Here is a 14,556-nt window from a genome sequence, read left to right on the forward strand (position 1 = left end):
TTCCCAAGACCTCTGAACATGCTCTGGACTGTCACATGGTTTATCAAATACTACTGTTATTATTATCCAAGGTCAAAATGGCCATTTCACGTAAAATCTTACTCAACTCCAGATAAATACTAATGTGTATGCTGAACAAATTAGGTTTTCTTACTCAAATGAGCTGACAAAATATGTTTAAACATTGGAAACAGAAATTTTTAACAGATTGCTCTGAAGAAAAAGAGACTCAGAAACTTTTTGGAAAAAGCTTCTTGCTAAAGCAAACAGGCAATCTAATTTTTAAATTAGGCATGTGAGATAAAATGGTGTTTGAGAGAAAAGTACTAATTTCCAAGCTACCATATCTTTCCATTGCTTTGTACATTTTCTTTATAGATAAGCTGCAAAGGATATCTACATAGAAACAGACATACATACACACAAAAATAAAATAATTTAAGTTGCTTTAACTTTAATAATTTAAGTTGCTTTAAAAAAGTTGCTTCTTTCTTCTAAAGAAGAAACCAGACAGTAGTATCCTTAATAAGATAGCAGATCCACAGTCTTTAAAAGTAACTGCAAAATAACACATATTTGTATGCATGATATTTGTAATAGTTTATGGATTCAGTACTGTACCTAGTGATCAGTCCTACTCTACAGTGAAGTTAATCATAAACCAAAGGAAAAGACTCAAGTAAAATTCACAAGGATGATATGTTTAATAAACTTCTGAAATTTTAATTCACAGACACTAAATTCTTGTCATTATCTATATACCAAGAATGCTTTTTCCATTACTTCAAATGTATTTTCTCTAGATGCAATAGATGTAAAGCAGATATAATTAATGTTCTACTTGTCTTCAGGTTATCTTTTTTAAATTTTTTACCCGTCTTTAACACAGAACAGACATTTTAACACTGGGAACTTCTTCCAATGAAATGTTGTCATCATGCATCTTTTTTTAAAAAAAAGTTTATGTATTTATTTTGAGAGAGACAGAGAGAGCAGAAGAGAGGGAGCGGCAGAGAGAGAGAGAGGGAGATAGAGAATCCCAAGCAGGCTCTGCACTGTCAGCACAGAGCCTGATGTGGGGCTCAAACCCAGGAAGCCACGAGATCATGACCTGAGTGGAAACGCTTAACTGACTGAGTCACCCAGATGCCCCTCATCATGCATCTTTTTGATTCAAACATATAGTTTCTAGGAGATTCTTGAAATGGCTACTAAAATATGGGTTCACTGTGATATATGCATAAATTATACATCAGACACTTACTGGCAACAATTTCAAACTTGACCATGACTTAGAGATCATCCTACTAAATTCTTCATTTGCATAAGGAAATTGGTTGTAGAGACAGAGTTAGTCACACATTAAAAACAGTTAGAATTAGGGGTGCCTGGGTGGCTCAGTTGGTAAAGCGTCTGACTTTGGCCCAGGTCATGATCTCATGGTTCGTGGGTTCCAGACCCGCGCTGGGCTCTGTGCTGACAGCTCAGAGCCTGTAGACTGCTTCAGATTCTGTGTCTCCTCTCTTTCTGTTGTCTCCCACTTGCACTCTGTCTCTCTCTCAAAAATTAATAAACAATAAAAAATAATTTAAAAAACCTAGGATTAGAACCAGTGCCAGAATCGGAACCTATCCTACAATTTATAACCTATTTCTCCCCTAGAAATGTACTCATATTCATAGTTATAGTAAAAACTGTACATGTAATGTTATATCTCCATTAACAAAACAGCAGCTGAAAAACATGACCAAAGCCAGAAGTACCTATTTCAAATAATTTATTAGTTTATGCATTTTCTGATCTAGGTCCTTTTGGAAGACACAATCATGATTCATGAAAAAAAGAACTTATGTTCTTATGAGAGAGAAAAAAAAAGAGAGAAAAGAAGATCTATATCTACATCTATTATATATATCTCATATATATAATTTAGGAATAGAATGTTGAAATTGGTAAGTCCAGAAAAAAAAAGTGTCAATTTAGAGAATAAAAAGATTAGATACAGCTGGAGGTTTCAGAGAGAAATTTTATGCGACAAATGGCATTCAACTGTTGCTTTAAAAATGGTAAAGAGTAGGTTCAGGAGAGGTGACTTTAAGCATATTCATTAGGAAAAAAATGAAATTATAAAAAGCACCAAATTCAAAAGTGCACCGGATAATGAAATGTTCACCTTGACTGGAATATGGCATATGATCTCACAGAACGGTGGAGGATCTTGTTTGCCAAGTCTAGCAGTCTGAACTTTGAATCATGGGTAGTGAGCAGCAATACAGAATTTCTAAAGAGGGAATAACGAGCACTTGCGGCCATGCCTTTGCTATACAGAATGGCTTACCTAAGCCAAGGGAATCAGATTCCACTGGAGTTAATCCTTGGAGGAGAGGCCAAAAAAAAAAAAAAAAAAAAAAAAAGAGGATTTAGAAAAGAATTTTCTGTTATTTGCAACCGAAAGTGTTCCTGCTCATAAAGGAATGTTCATCTGACACTGATGTTCTGAGGGGGAAAGAGAAGATCAGAGGTGGGGAAAAATAGGAATTTCTTGCAGGAGATAAAGGGCCTAGCTTTGAAAATGACAGTGGGACTGGAGAGGACTGAATAGATACTGAGAAGGTTTTGAGAACTGAGAGCTAATGATTAGGAAGTACTATCTATGTGCCAAACATTGGATAAACACTGTTCTGGCATCGTTTAATTTGGTCCTCAGAGATGACAGATATGGAGAATGAACACTGAGAGAAATTACAGTTAAAGTAGCAAAGCTGGAATTTAAACCGTATCTCAAATTTCAGAATCCAATATCCTGATTTTCAGTTGCATATTGGGAAAGAAGGAAGATAGAATGATGACTTTCATAACAGAGAGGAGCGAGATCTTTTTAGGTGGAGCAGGGAACTCAAGAGGAGAAAAAATAATTAAGGAATCACTATAAGTTTAATTATAGTCATATTAGATTTTAGAATAAATCAGGAAACTAAGTTGAAATTCACAGAAGCTGCCTGACTGTCCCAGATACAAATGCAGGGAAGATCTGCATAGTCATAGTTTAAGTCCTTAAATTGCCAAGCAAGGGAGTGTAGAGTAAAAGAAAAATAGAAACAAAACCTGATTTGGAGAAAGGAAGAATAAACAGAAATAAAGACATAAGTGGAAAGTTAAAACAGAACTAGCACATATGGAATTATAAAAGGCAAAGAAGAAAAATGCATTAATAAGAATGTTCACTCAGTAAAGATGCAAAATGCATGAAGCTAATAACATTGAGAGAGGCAGAAGGATTGATGGCTGGATGGATGGAAGGGTAGATAGATGGGCAGACAGACATCTATCATACACATTTATATCTCTCTAAATATTTGCATACATTTGTAGCTTCAGGTTTTAAGTAATTACAGTGAAAACTTCACATACTCAGATTACTTGTGTCTTTTAACTCAGCAATAAAATATTATATTTATCATTCTATGTTGTACACAAAGCAGTTAGCTTGTGCTTAAGAACATATATCTTCAAATAGTAGAATCACTGGAAAAAATGTTGATGCTGACAGAGTGAAACTGAGAATAACTGAAGGAACATCAGATTAATTCTGCCATTTCATACAGTTCAATGCAAATAGTTAACATACTAAGAAAATATATGTCATTTTTCTTAAAGATTTTTTTAATTTCTGCTTAATTTTTAGTATTATCCAGCATTGATTATTTTTTTAAAGTTAAACCCCTCTTTAATTGAAAAAAGAAAAAAACAATGCTACCCAAGCTACATAACAGTCTGAAGGAAAACATTTTATTTCATTCACTGAGAAACAATATTAAAGAACAAAATCCACACATTCACTAATTTTCCAAAAAGTATTTCACTTCTTTCTCTTTGAAAATAGTTTGGAATTAAGAAGAAAAAAGTAATTTCCACGTTTAAAATAAATCTAATATGTGTGAAATCAAGGGAGAATTTCTTTCAGTTTCACAATGCATGGTCAGCTTAAGTCTCAAAGTTTCCTTTTGAAGAATTTTTGCTTTTTTCCTACTAGAATCTTTAAGGCTTCAAGGAAATACTCATTTGCCAGAAGAAAGGAATTCATAAGAGATCAAATGATCCGATGGAACAGCATGAAATACAGCTACTCCCTCCCAAACCCAGATACAAAGCCAAAAGTCTTACAAAGAAAGAATACAGGCACAGCAGTTTACAGGAGTCCAAAAAAAAATAATAATAAGTGAAGTATGTTGGAAACATACTTGCTTGATATCCACAACTGTAATTATTACGATCAAACAAAGAATACTAATGCAAAAGAATTACTAAGAAAGTTTAGCATGGCAGATGAAGAGTAGATACATTTGAAGCGATGACAAAAGCCTTTTCCCTGCTGCATGAGAATCTGACCTTCTTTTAAAGTTCTGCTCTGCTGCCCTGGTAACTTGACAAGGGAAGAATATCAACTTTGATTTTAGGTAACATTTTTGTATTAAATTGCTTCTAGATTGAGAGGAATAGAAATAGAGGAATAATAGTTAATAGGATGCCATAGCTTTGAGCTACTGGTGTAGTGACTGTAACTTCAGGGATTTTCACAGTTGTACCTATAGGTTTGGTATAAGAAACATTGGTTCCTGTGGGGCAGAAGCTTCTGCCAGAGTTCCCATCCCCAAATTATGTAGCTCTTCTCTTGTACATATGAGCCATTATATAGGTCGTGGGCCTTAACCTGGGTAAGTTTGACCATCAGGGGATATATGGCAATGTTTGAAGACATTTTTTCTTTTCTTTTCTTTTCTTTTCTTTTCTTTTCTTTTCTTTTCTTTTCTTTTCTTTTCTTTTCTTTTCTTTTTTTTTATGTCATGACGTGAGGAGAGGCTTGCTACTGACATCTCAAGATTAGAGGCCAAGAATGCCTCTAAATTCCCTTAAATTAATAGGACAACCCCCACATAAAACAAATTATTACATTTTATGCAGAATAATTCTTTCTCTGGAGTTTGGCCTATGCATTTGGGACATCTAACAGCATTCCTGGCCGCTGAGCCCTAGACGCCAGTAGCATAACTCCTCTTTCAGTCCTGACAGGCAAACGTGCTTCCAGAATTCTCAAGTGTCCCCAGGAACGGGGAGTGAGAGGGCATGCCAGCAAGCTGTGCTTCCAACCTTATATCTATAAACTGAATTTGATGCCATATGTGTCTATGGTAGTCCCATGGGTTTGGAAATAATTGCACCTAAGACCCTCCTGTAGCTTACACAGTAAAGGAGTTTACTACTAGTTTAAAAGTTATTAACAAAACAGAATATAATATAACCCAAAACAATATAATACATGCAAAGACAAAAAAATATGGGGCTAGTATTAAATATCAAACTAAGATAATCAAACAATTGATAATAAATAAAGACAAAATTACTAACAAAACATAAGCTAAAATTCTTTATGAATTCTATTTGCTTGCAGGTGGTTTAAACACTGATTAAATGTGTCTCTTCTGCTTAGAGGGATAGTATAAGTCATGCCTTTCTCTCACAACACTGGCCTATGATTTCTCACTTCCTGATTGCTTTTATGTATATGACTAACTGCTTTTTTGATATTCAATTTCTTACATTGTTACCTAACTTCTGAAATGATTATGGATTTTTTTCTTAACCACAGAGCCATGTCTTCTGCCTACTTTATATTTTCCCATACACAAAGCATTTTATTGGTGGTATATTATTTAAAATAAATTGATAAAGTATAGGCATGTCCATGGGGTATACTATTATAAACTTCTATGTATGATTTATTTTAATGGATTAGGATTATTACATTTTTATTTTCATGGGAGAAGAACATGGTATTTAGAAGATGTCTAAATTCTATATTTGGGAAGAATACATTTATTTTTCCATGAGAGGTAAATCCCTTTTTAACTACAATGAAAAAAGTTACAAAAATTTTATAGTCACACATTTATTGATATATGTGTTTATTCACCTCTCTTAGAGAATATACTTCCATAAAATGAGGAAGGGAGGAGATGAGGAAAAGACACTGGGAAAGGAGACAGTATAAACTTTCCTCATTCAAAGCACATTTAATTTAATCACAGACCTATTTCAGGGAAAATATCTTTTCAGTATTATGGAAATGTTGTTATTTACACTTAATTTTTTTTCTGCACTACAGGGGTGGGCCTAAGTACTTAACTTGACAATATCAATAAACACAAGACTTGACTGGTTAAATTGGACTACTTTTAATCATCCTTCTAAAACTGGCTGCCCCCCCCCCATTCCACTTCTTTATATGGACACTGAAAACAAAACTTTTAATGTTTAAGGCTTTCTAAATATTAAACCATGCTTGTATCTACATTAAAATAGTAACAGTGAAATAAATTATGGATATAGTTTCTTTACATGATCTTTATTCTGAATAAACCTATCCTCTTTCCAGATAATCTGTACTTGACTGTTCAATAAAGACATCACATCTGTATTCTACATTGAGAAGCTCTTTAGAAAGAGAGTTTTAGGGCCCCTGGGTGGCTCAGTCAGTTGGGCATCCTACTTCAGCTCAGGTCATGATCTCATGGCTTATGGGTTTGAGCCCCACGTCAGGCTCTCTGCTCTCAGCACAGAGCCTGCTTCATATCCTCTGTCACCCTTTCTCTGCTGCTCCCCTGCTTGTGCTCTCTCTCTCTCTCTCTTTCAAAAAAAAACATTAAAAAATATTTAAAAAAGAGAGAGATTTTCTGTTTTCTCTGATAACTCCCTTAGATGGTTATCTACCATGCTATCCTCTCTGGAAGAGGGAGAAAACAGGGAGCAAAGAGATTGATTACCTGGGAGGGCAGGAGCAGTTCAGCTCAAGTAAATTCATCCTAAATACTTTCTGCAGAATAACATATCCACTTGGGAAGTTCAATTTTCAAATGTTCAGTAGTAATACAAAAATAAAATGTTTAAACACATCTGTTTTCAAGGCAGCTCCATTATAATTCCTCATTAAATCCACTGGGAAATGAGGTAAGATATATTTATATGACATATTGACTTGAAGTAGAAATTTGAGAGTTTTATTTTATACAGTTTAAATTGTACACCAACTTATAAGAATATTGCTTCTTCTTTCCAAAGAGAAGATCTTAACTATCTGGGGGACAAGAAAGGTAGGATCAGAGAAAATAGCATAAATATTGTTTTTATAATATTAACATTACCTTAGGGTTCAGTTGATTAATGTTTATAATAACTGCTGCAAACAACAACATAGCCATTTAATTCAAATAAAAGAACTCTGTATAATAAATGCTAAATTCTATGCAATAATTCTTAAACATAAAATATGAAAAATGAATGCTTAAAATATTATAGTTAGTAAACTTAAAAGCTTTCCCCAACCTACATTCTAGTGGGTTAATGAAGTTAATAATGAAGTTAATAATTTCTTACCAGGCAGACTTTTAAAAAGTGATGAACTTTTCCTAAGTATTGAGACTCTAGAAATGGGTCACAATCAGTACCCTTCTCCAGTACCAAGAGGCTTTCTAAAGGGAGGGGATTTAGCCAGGACTTGAATAATGAAAAGCAGTTGACAAATTGGTAGAAACAGGAGAAGGGAGTAAAGGAGCCTAGCTAATGAGTCAACACCAAATAATCTTGTCTAGAAGGTTGAGAAGGGATAGACTGAATTAATATGGAAAATAGGAAAAGCATCTGGGTAAGTAGGCTACTGAGCTGGGAGCCCTTTTATTGTTCTGCTAATAAGTTAAAATTCTTGTCCATTTAATTATAAATTCCTTTGGATAGCTTTAACATCTTCCTGTGTGAAGAAGGCAAATTGCTTGCATCCTCTTTAATCAATAGTTACTTTGTCTCTTGTATTAACTTTAGATTAATCTCTAGTCCCACTATCATTTTCAGGGCAATTTTGCTGTTTAAAAAAAATCCAAAAAGTAGTTCTATTCATGCAATAGTAATTCTATACATCTCAACATTACACAAAATTACTCAATAACTTGTCTTAACAATAGTGAGCATTACATTCTAATCTGTATTTAAGTTTCTTTTCCTGTATAAGTTCCATGATCTTCTTGTAGGGACCAAGGGTAGGCCACCCCAAGATGGGCCACTTTGGCAGGAAGATTATTTTGAGTTAAAAAGCAATCTAGGCCCAGCAGATTCAGGAAAACCTCTTTACCTCCTCCCCTCAACTGCCTACAAAGAATTTAGAAAGAGAACCTGTTCCAGAAAGAGAGCTATCACCATAGATAATTACATTATGCTATAAACTAGGGTATGATAGACTGGGAGGAACCTAGCAAGGCCTGTTTGATCAAAATCTTCTGTGTCCCACTGTTTCCCAATAACGCAACAAATATTTGCTTACCAAACATTTACTCTTTTTCATTTTCCTGTGAATTGCATTCTTTCCCTTTGAAGTCCCAGACTACTACCTGCCTCCTCCTTCATTCCAAATGATAAGGGACCTCACTTTGCCAGACTGTCTTTGGAATTTCCAAGTCTGAGTAGATTCCCTGTATATGAAATTAAATTTGATTTTCTCCTATTTGTATGGTAGGTGCAACAAATGTGCATATATATAATGAAGCTTTGATAATAAAAGTAACATTCAATGCAGTATATATCTTCTCCAACTGATTTTCAAGAAAATTGTATTTCAAAATATACTCACTTAACTGAAAGATATTACCAGTGCTCTGAGATGAAACCATTTAAAGGATAGCTTTTATTAAAATAAAATGTTACAGTTTATGAAATTAAATTCAGAGTACATAATGTTGTAAGTATACTTATATAATACATATATAAGAAAAACAACAATTTCCTTTAGGGGGACAATAGGCATATCTTAGTTCCTTCTTTCAAATATATATTTGAATTTATTCATCCAATGGGACTTTTATTTAATCAAGATTCAAACAATCACTACTCTAATGGGTCAATTAAATCATTTATTTTTTATCATTTTATTACTATAACTTTGTTAGGAAATTATTCTAGTTTTGTTCAATAAGCTCTATACACACTATGATTTTTAAATGATATGGATCAGTTAACACATATAACTCTTTTCAAAGATTCTATTGTAGGAGAATAAATCGGTTTCAAATAAAAATGAGCTGGAAACTTAACAAAAGAATTATACAGTTCCAAATACCCGGAGATGAAATTAAGTAATGGCTAAAAATTTGAAGATTATTAAAACTTCATATTGCACTTTGTAGTTTCACCTAGCAAATTTTTAAAAGTTTAGATTAACTTTAAATCATTATTTTTCAAACTTTTATAATTAATTGCAGCTACTTATTCTGGCCCATATCATTTGTGATAATTGGCAAATGTAAAAGTTAAAAATATTATGATAAAATAGTTTTGTTTGTTTGTTTTCCAGGATCAAGCAGTGTACACAAGAATTTAGTAATTTAACTATTTCATTTTGGTGATATAGCTTCTCGTAACAGGCTATAGAATGGTATAAAATACCTTGAGGCTTCTGTCACTTGTTAAATCGTTCTTTAAGAGTATGCAAATTAATTGAGATAGCAAATAATTCAAAAGGTTTTAATAAGATGATTGCTTCATAATTTTAATTCAACATTAGCTAAAATTAAATCTCATTTGGCAATTTAGAACATTAAACCCACAAAGTAGTCCATTATCTATATAATATGGAAATATATATACTATTTATATTTAGGCACATACAATCTCAACAATTACTTCTGTGCTCCTTTAGTCCTTTTGACTGGTGACTGTTTAATTGGACACAGTAAAAGTAAACAAGGGGAAAAAATGTGCCTTAGAGATACTAGATTTTTGTTGGTTTCCTATTTACTATGACGATCTCTTTTTCATTCTTTTACACTTCAGACATAAAATTATATATAAATGTGTATATTATGTGTGCATGTGTGTGAAAAACAGATTTGCCCCAGAAATTTCCAATGTAATAAATATTCTAAGAAAAGAAATCATAAACTAAAGTGTAGAGTTCAAGTCCTGAAAGAGGTGTTTTATTAGTGTTAGAATAATTTGGCATCTTCTTCATATACTTGAACACTTTCAGGTCTCAAACTCTATGCAACAAGTTCTCAGATACTCCTGAAACCTAAATAATAAAAACCAGTCATGTAGGAAGCAAGGAGTATGAGCTTTATATATATATATATATATATGTTCATACACACACATATATATACATATATATATACACACACACTATGCAATATTATATATATATATATGCAATTCATATATATGCAATATATATTTATATATACACACATATGTATACACATATATATAATTCCTTTTGGTACCATAACTTACATTTACCACACAGATTTAATGAATAGCTATAGTGCAAAATATATTATGCTGAGAATATACAACATATATAAAGCAATGCTTGTTCGCTTCAGTGATATAACTAATTACTAAAGATAATATAAACATATGCACATATATATGTATAAGTGTGTGCACACGTATATGAAATAACTTAGTATTTTATATTCACATGGATATTTCCTACATGTAGCATGACTGCAAGTTTAGCGCAAATGCTATATTATTTTCATGACTTTAAGAAACCACTATAAAAGCTGGAATGTTTATCATTTAAAAAATACCAGAATTCTTGCATCATTAGTTTTGCAGGAATAAGTCTTAGGTAGGCATGCAAGTTGGACTTGCTAGCAGGTATTATGTGCCTGGAATATCAACATTTGATTCACTCAGGAATAATCTGGAGTTGTTACCAGTTACTTGTACTTGGCAAATGCTCAGACACAGAATTAGATTCTTCACAAGAAGAGGGAATACATGAAAAGGAGCTTCTTGAAAGACATGATGGCATCCTCACCTGGAACTGGCAAGACTTCCCCAGTAGGCCAGGGAAGCTTGCCTCCGAGAGGAAGTGCTCTTAGATGCTATCCCCTGCTCTGGGAAGTCACCTTGGGATGTAGATCTTTTTGTTTACATTAAATGAACTAGACTCCGCCTATGTCTATCTGTGTCTTTTAGTCAATTACATCCTGTGGCACTAGAGAGAACCGTGCCAGTATTTATTTTCATTCACTGTTACAAGATTGAATTTTTAAACCTTGTGCTGAACTTAATGTTTCCTATGGGACTTTTTAAGAAGCAAAGAAAAAAAAAAGCTCGCCAATAGAATTCTGAAGGTTAGTATATTCTATGGAGATTGGAGATCCTGGTTCTTAAAACTTTATTTCAAAATTCCTTATAATCAGTGGGTTCTATGGCTTTTATTTGTATCACAGATTCCCCAGAGAGGTGTGAGCTGCATGACACTAGTTTCCCTGAAACTAGCCTTTACGAACACAGGCTTTGTGCCTAACTCTAGAGGAAGCACAGAATTCTGGGATTACCAACAAAATGAAGTATTCCAAACTGCAGTTTCCTCTATGGTCACTTGAAAGTATCTTTTTTTTTTCCTCTTTTTTTTTATTCTTTTCTCTTTTTCTTTCTGGAACCTATTTTCACATGAACCTCCTACCCATGAGCTTGTCATGAGTACAAAGACCAGTAAGGAAAAAGCAATACTAAACTGTTGAATAGAACTTGCTATCTAAATGCTTTATTATTGGGGAAAAAAAAACCCAGACAAAGTAATAATCAACTGGAAATCAGCCAAGGTATTTGACTAAATATTTTATCCTATGCAAATATCAGTTTGCATATTTATAGGGCAAACAGCACACTAGAGTCTGAGTTTCTACAGAATGGAGAGAGGGAATCGGTAAACAGCACCCAGAACCTTGTTCCTCCCAACCTCACTCACACACCTCAGACATAAATGAACTTTTTTATTAGTCCCAAACATAATCTTTCCATATCTCAACTATTCTTTCAAGTTTAAAGTCAGTTAATCCAATTTGCTGACATCCTTAAATCTAATATAAAAAGAGACATTTTTGGACTAAATTCTGTTTTCCATTTTCTGAGTTACAGAACCATAGAAAGAAAACAACATCATTTCTTATTGAAGTGTGTACTTTCATCTAATTCATTCATATTCTTAAAGACTTTGCCAACATGTATTTAACAAAATACACATCAATTAAAATTTACAGCAGCGTTACCAGAGTTTGAAAAGATTGTATTTAGTTTGCTTCTTCTCTTTTGGCCCTATCTGTACCACCTGCCATCCAATTTACCAGGGCATCCTCTAATATCCCAACATCAGGACATCATTAAATTTTTTCTTACCTTTATGAATTTAGTTACTTTCAATATTAAAAGCAAATTCAAAGCACACAATGTCTCCAGTTTTTTGTTAGAAGTGTAACAGTGATTTCAATAAAAATAGTTAAAAATCTATTATATTTAACTCTCACAGTGAAACAATTATCTGTTACCAAAATCAAGCAAAAATTCAGTACCTAATATGTGAATTATCTCAATATGACTAGAAAATTGTGTAATCTACTCTTACAGCTTCATATATGAAACATAGCAGTTTAATGATGAGGTTTCCACAATTTAAGCAGAGGGGTGCACTGGAGTAGGTGGATAATTTGGGCAAAGGGCAAGCAATAGCCTGAAGTAGAAACAAGAATTGTGAAGACAAGAGTATTGTAATCTGAATTAGCAATTACTTGCAGTCTCCACTCTGCTTCATTGCACATAGCCAGTTTTTCACCATTAGATTTGTTGATGCTTTGGCATTAACCAACCACATAATACCATCATAATCAAAACACACACACACACACACACACACACACACACACACACACACACACACACCACACTGATACTGTTCTATTACTTCTAACTCAAGCAATAAGCAGATTTAAGGGAAAACTATAATTTAAATCGGGTAGTGACAATATAGAAATATTTTATCCTAATCCAAAACCAAAATTCACCTCATTTTACTAGCTGAATCATCATATCCTTTCTTTCCTTTCGTCCCCAGTAGAAACAGACAAAAACATTACTTACATTGCACGATGAGCTGCACCAAGGCTTCTCTTGGTTTCACGTTAAATCCATTGTACTGGCTGGTCTGACACCTGTACATTCCTGACATTTCTCTAGATACATTCACAATCCTCAGTGTTCCATCATAACTCTCCATTTGCATTGACCCATCAGGCATTGCAACTTCTTTATCCGCTCTAGACCAGAGGATGATGGGTTTAGGTTTTCCAGTTACTTGACACTGCAGTTCTATTGTGTCCCCTTCTCTGGTGACCAGAGGTGATTTTTCCTGTGGAACAGTCAGATTGGGTGGAACTTGAAATGGGAAAAAGAAAATTTTTCAAGGTTAGTATAAACTGGTAAAGCATATCCAAACACAGAAAATCATAAGGAAACAATTTCTGCTGGTTGAAGAAGTGTGACAATTCAGATGACAAAAATAATAGAGACCTTGGGAGTAAGTGGCACATACTCTCACTTAAAAGAATTCTGAATTGTTTTCCTATGACTCTCACAGATGAGGTATTTAAACAACATTAGCAAAATAAATAAAGCATTAAATTGGAACATGAACAGTCAACATAAGAACAATCTACTCAATGACTTGTCATGATCAGTCATTAGCTGGGTTTTTAACATCTGCATTTCATAGAAGAGTGATCCTGCTTGCTGAGGGTAGGATCCAGCTTTTCAGTCTTGTTTCCTATGTTGTTATCTCTTACCCAAAGATGCTCTAAGAAAGGGATAAGAGACATTTTCGACTTAGCAGGCACAGTAAACGCAAGTAATAGGAAAAGGAAAACAAAGAACCTCTGATAGAAAATCAGAAGTTTTGACTCTGGTGTACAAAATGTTGCCAAATTGCTAACATTTAGGGTTTGTTTTCTCCCTGATGGAAATGGAATGCAACAACAGACTTAGAATGCCACACTCTGACAATCCACTATATTCTTCTCTTTTGGACTTTTAATATTTTTAACATTTTAATTTCACATAATTTCCTTTTAAGACATTTTGAGATAACTATAAGTAGTTTGTCACAATTTGCCCCTATTTCTGTGGAATTAATTTTAAGTGAATTTTCGAGAACATATTTCAACAAGAAAATAATTGTAATTTTTTCAACTAAAGCTAATTTTTTAGTTTACTGAAGATATTTATGAGACATTCATTTTACGTGAAATTTACTGTGCTGGAATATATTTATGTTAGGGTTTAGTGAAAAGTATGAACCAGTAAGAAGCAAATACTTTTCAGTGTGTTGTTTTAGAAACATTACCTATTCCTCTGAAGACTTTTATTTCTTATACAAACATATATGAAATCCATTGTATTTGGGCAATTAAAATGTCTATCAAAAAACAAAGGCTAACTTGGAATGCCAGAATAAGAATAACCAGAAATATAGGAATAATTCTACCCTTCTGGGAAACATCATATGCTTCCTTTAGAGGTATCACTGCATATATGGATAAAAAGGCAAAGATTTTATTCTTCCTTTCGGCATTACTGTGTTCCAGTGCCCGAGAACAAAAACAAACATAGTTTTTAAATTATTTTTCAACTTAACGTTGAACTGTTATCGCTCTTGTTACACATAGAGGA

General features: G+C 33.5%; 1 protein-coding gene across 1 annotated transcript in view; it reads right to left on the minus strand.

The window, feature by feature from the left end:
- MDGA2 (MAM domain containing glycosylphosphatidylinositol anchor 2) overlaps nt 1–14,556 on the minus strand; it is a 488,781-nt gene that overhangs the window by 183,634 nt on the left and 290,591 nt on the right. Inside the window, exon 8 of the mRNA XM_032593527.1 lies at nt 12,973–13,266. Within this exon, the coding sequence (XP_032449418.1) occupies nt 12,973–13,266 (294 nt within the window). The remainder of the gene's footprint in view (nt 1–12,972; nt 13,267–14,556) is intronic.

This window comes from Lynx canadensis, chromosome B3, assembly GCF_007474595.2.
Source record: "Lynx canadensis isolate LIC74 chromosome B3, mLynCan4.pri.v2, whole genome shotgun sequence".
Lineage (NCBI taxonomy): Eukaryota > Metazoa > Chordata > Mammalia > Carnivora > Felidae > Lynx > Lynx canadensis.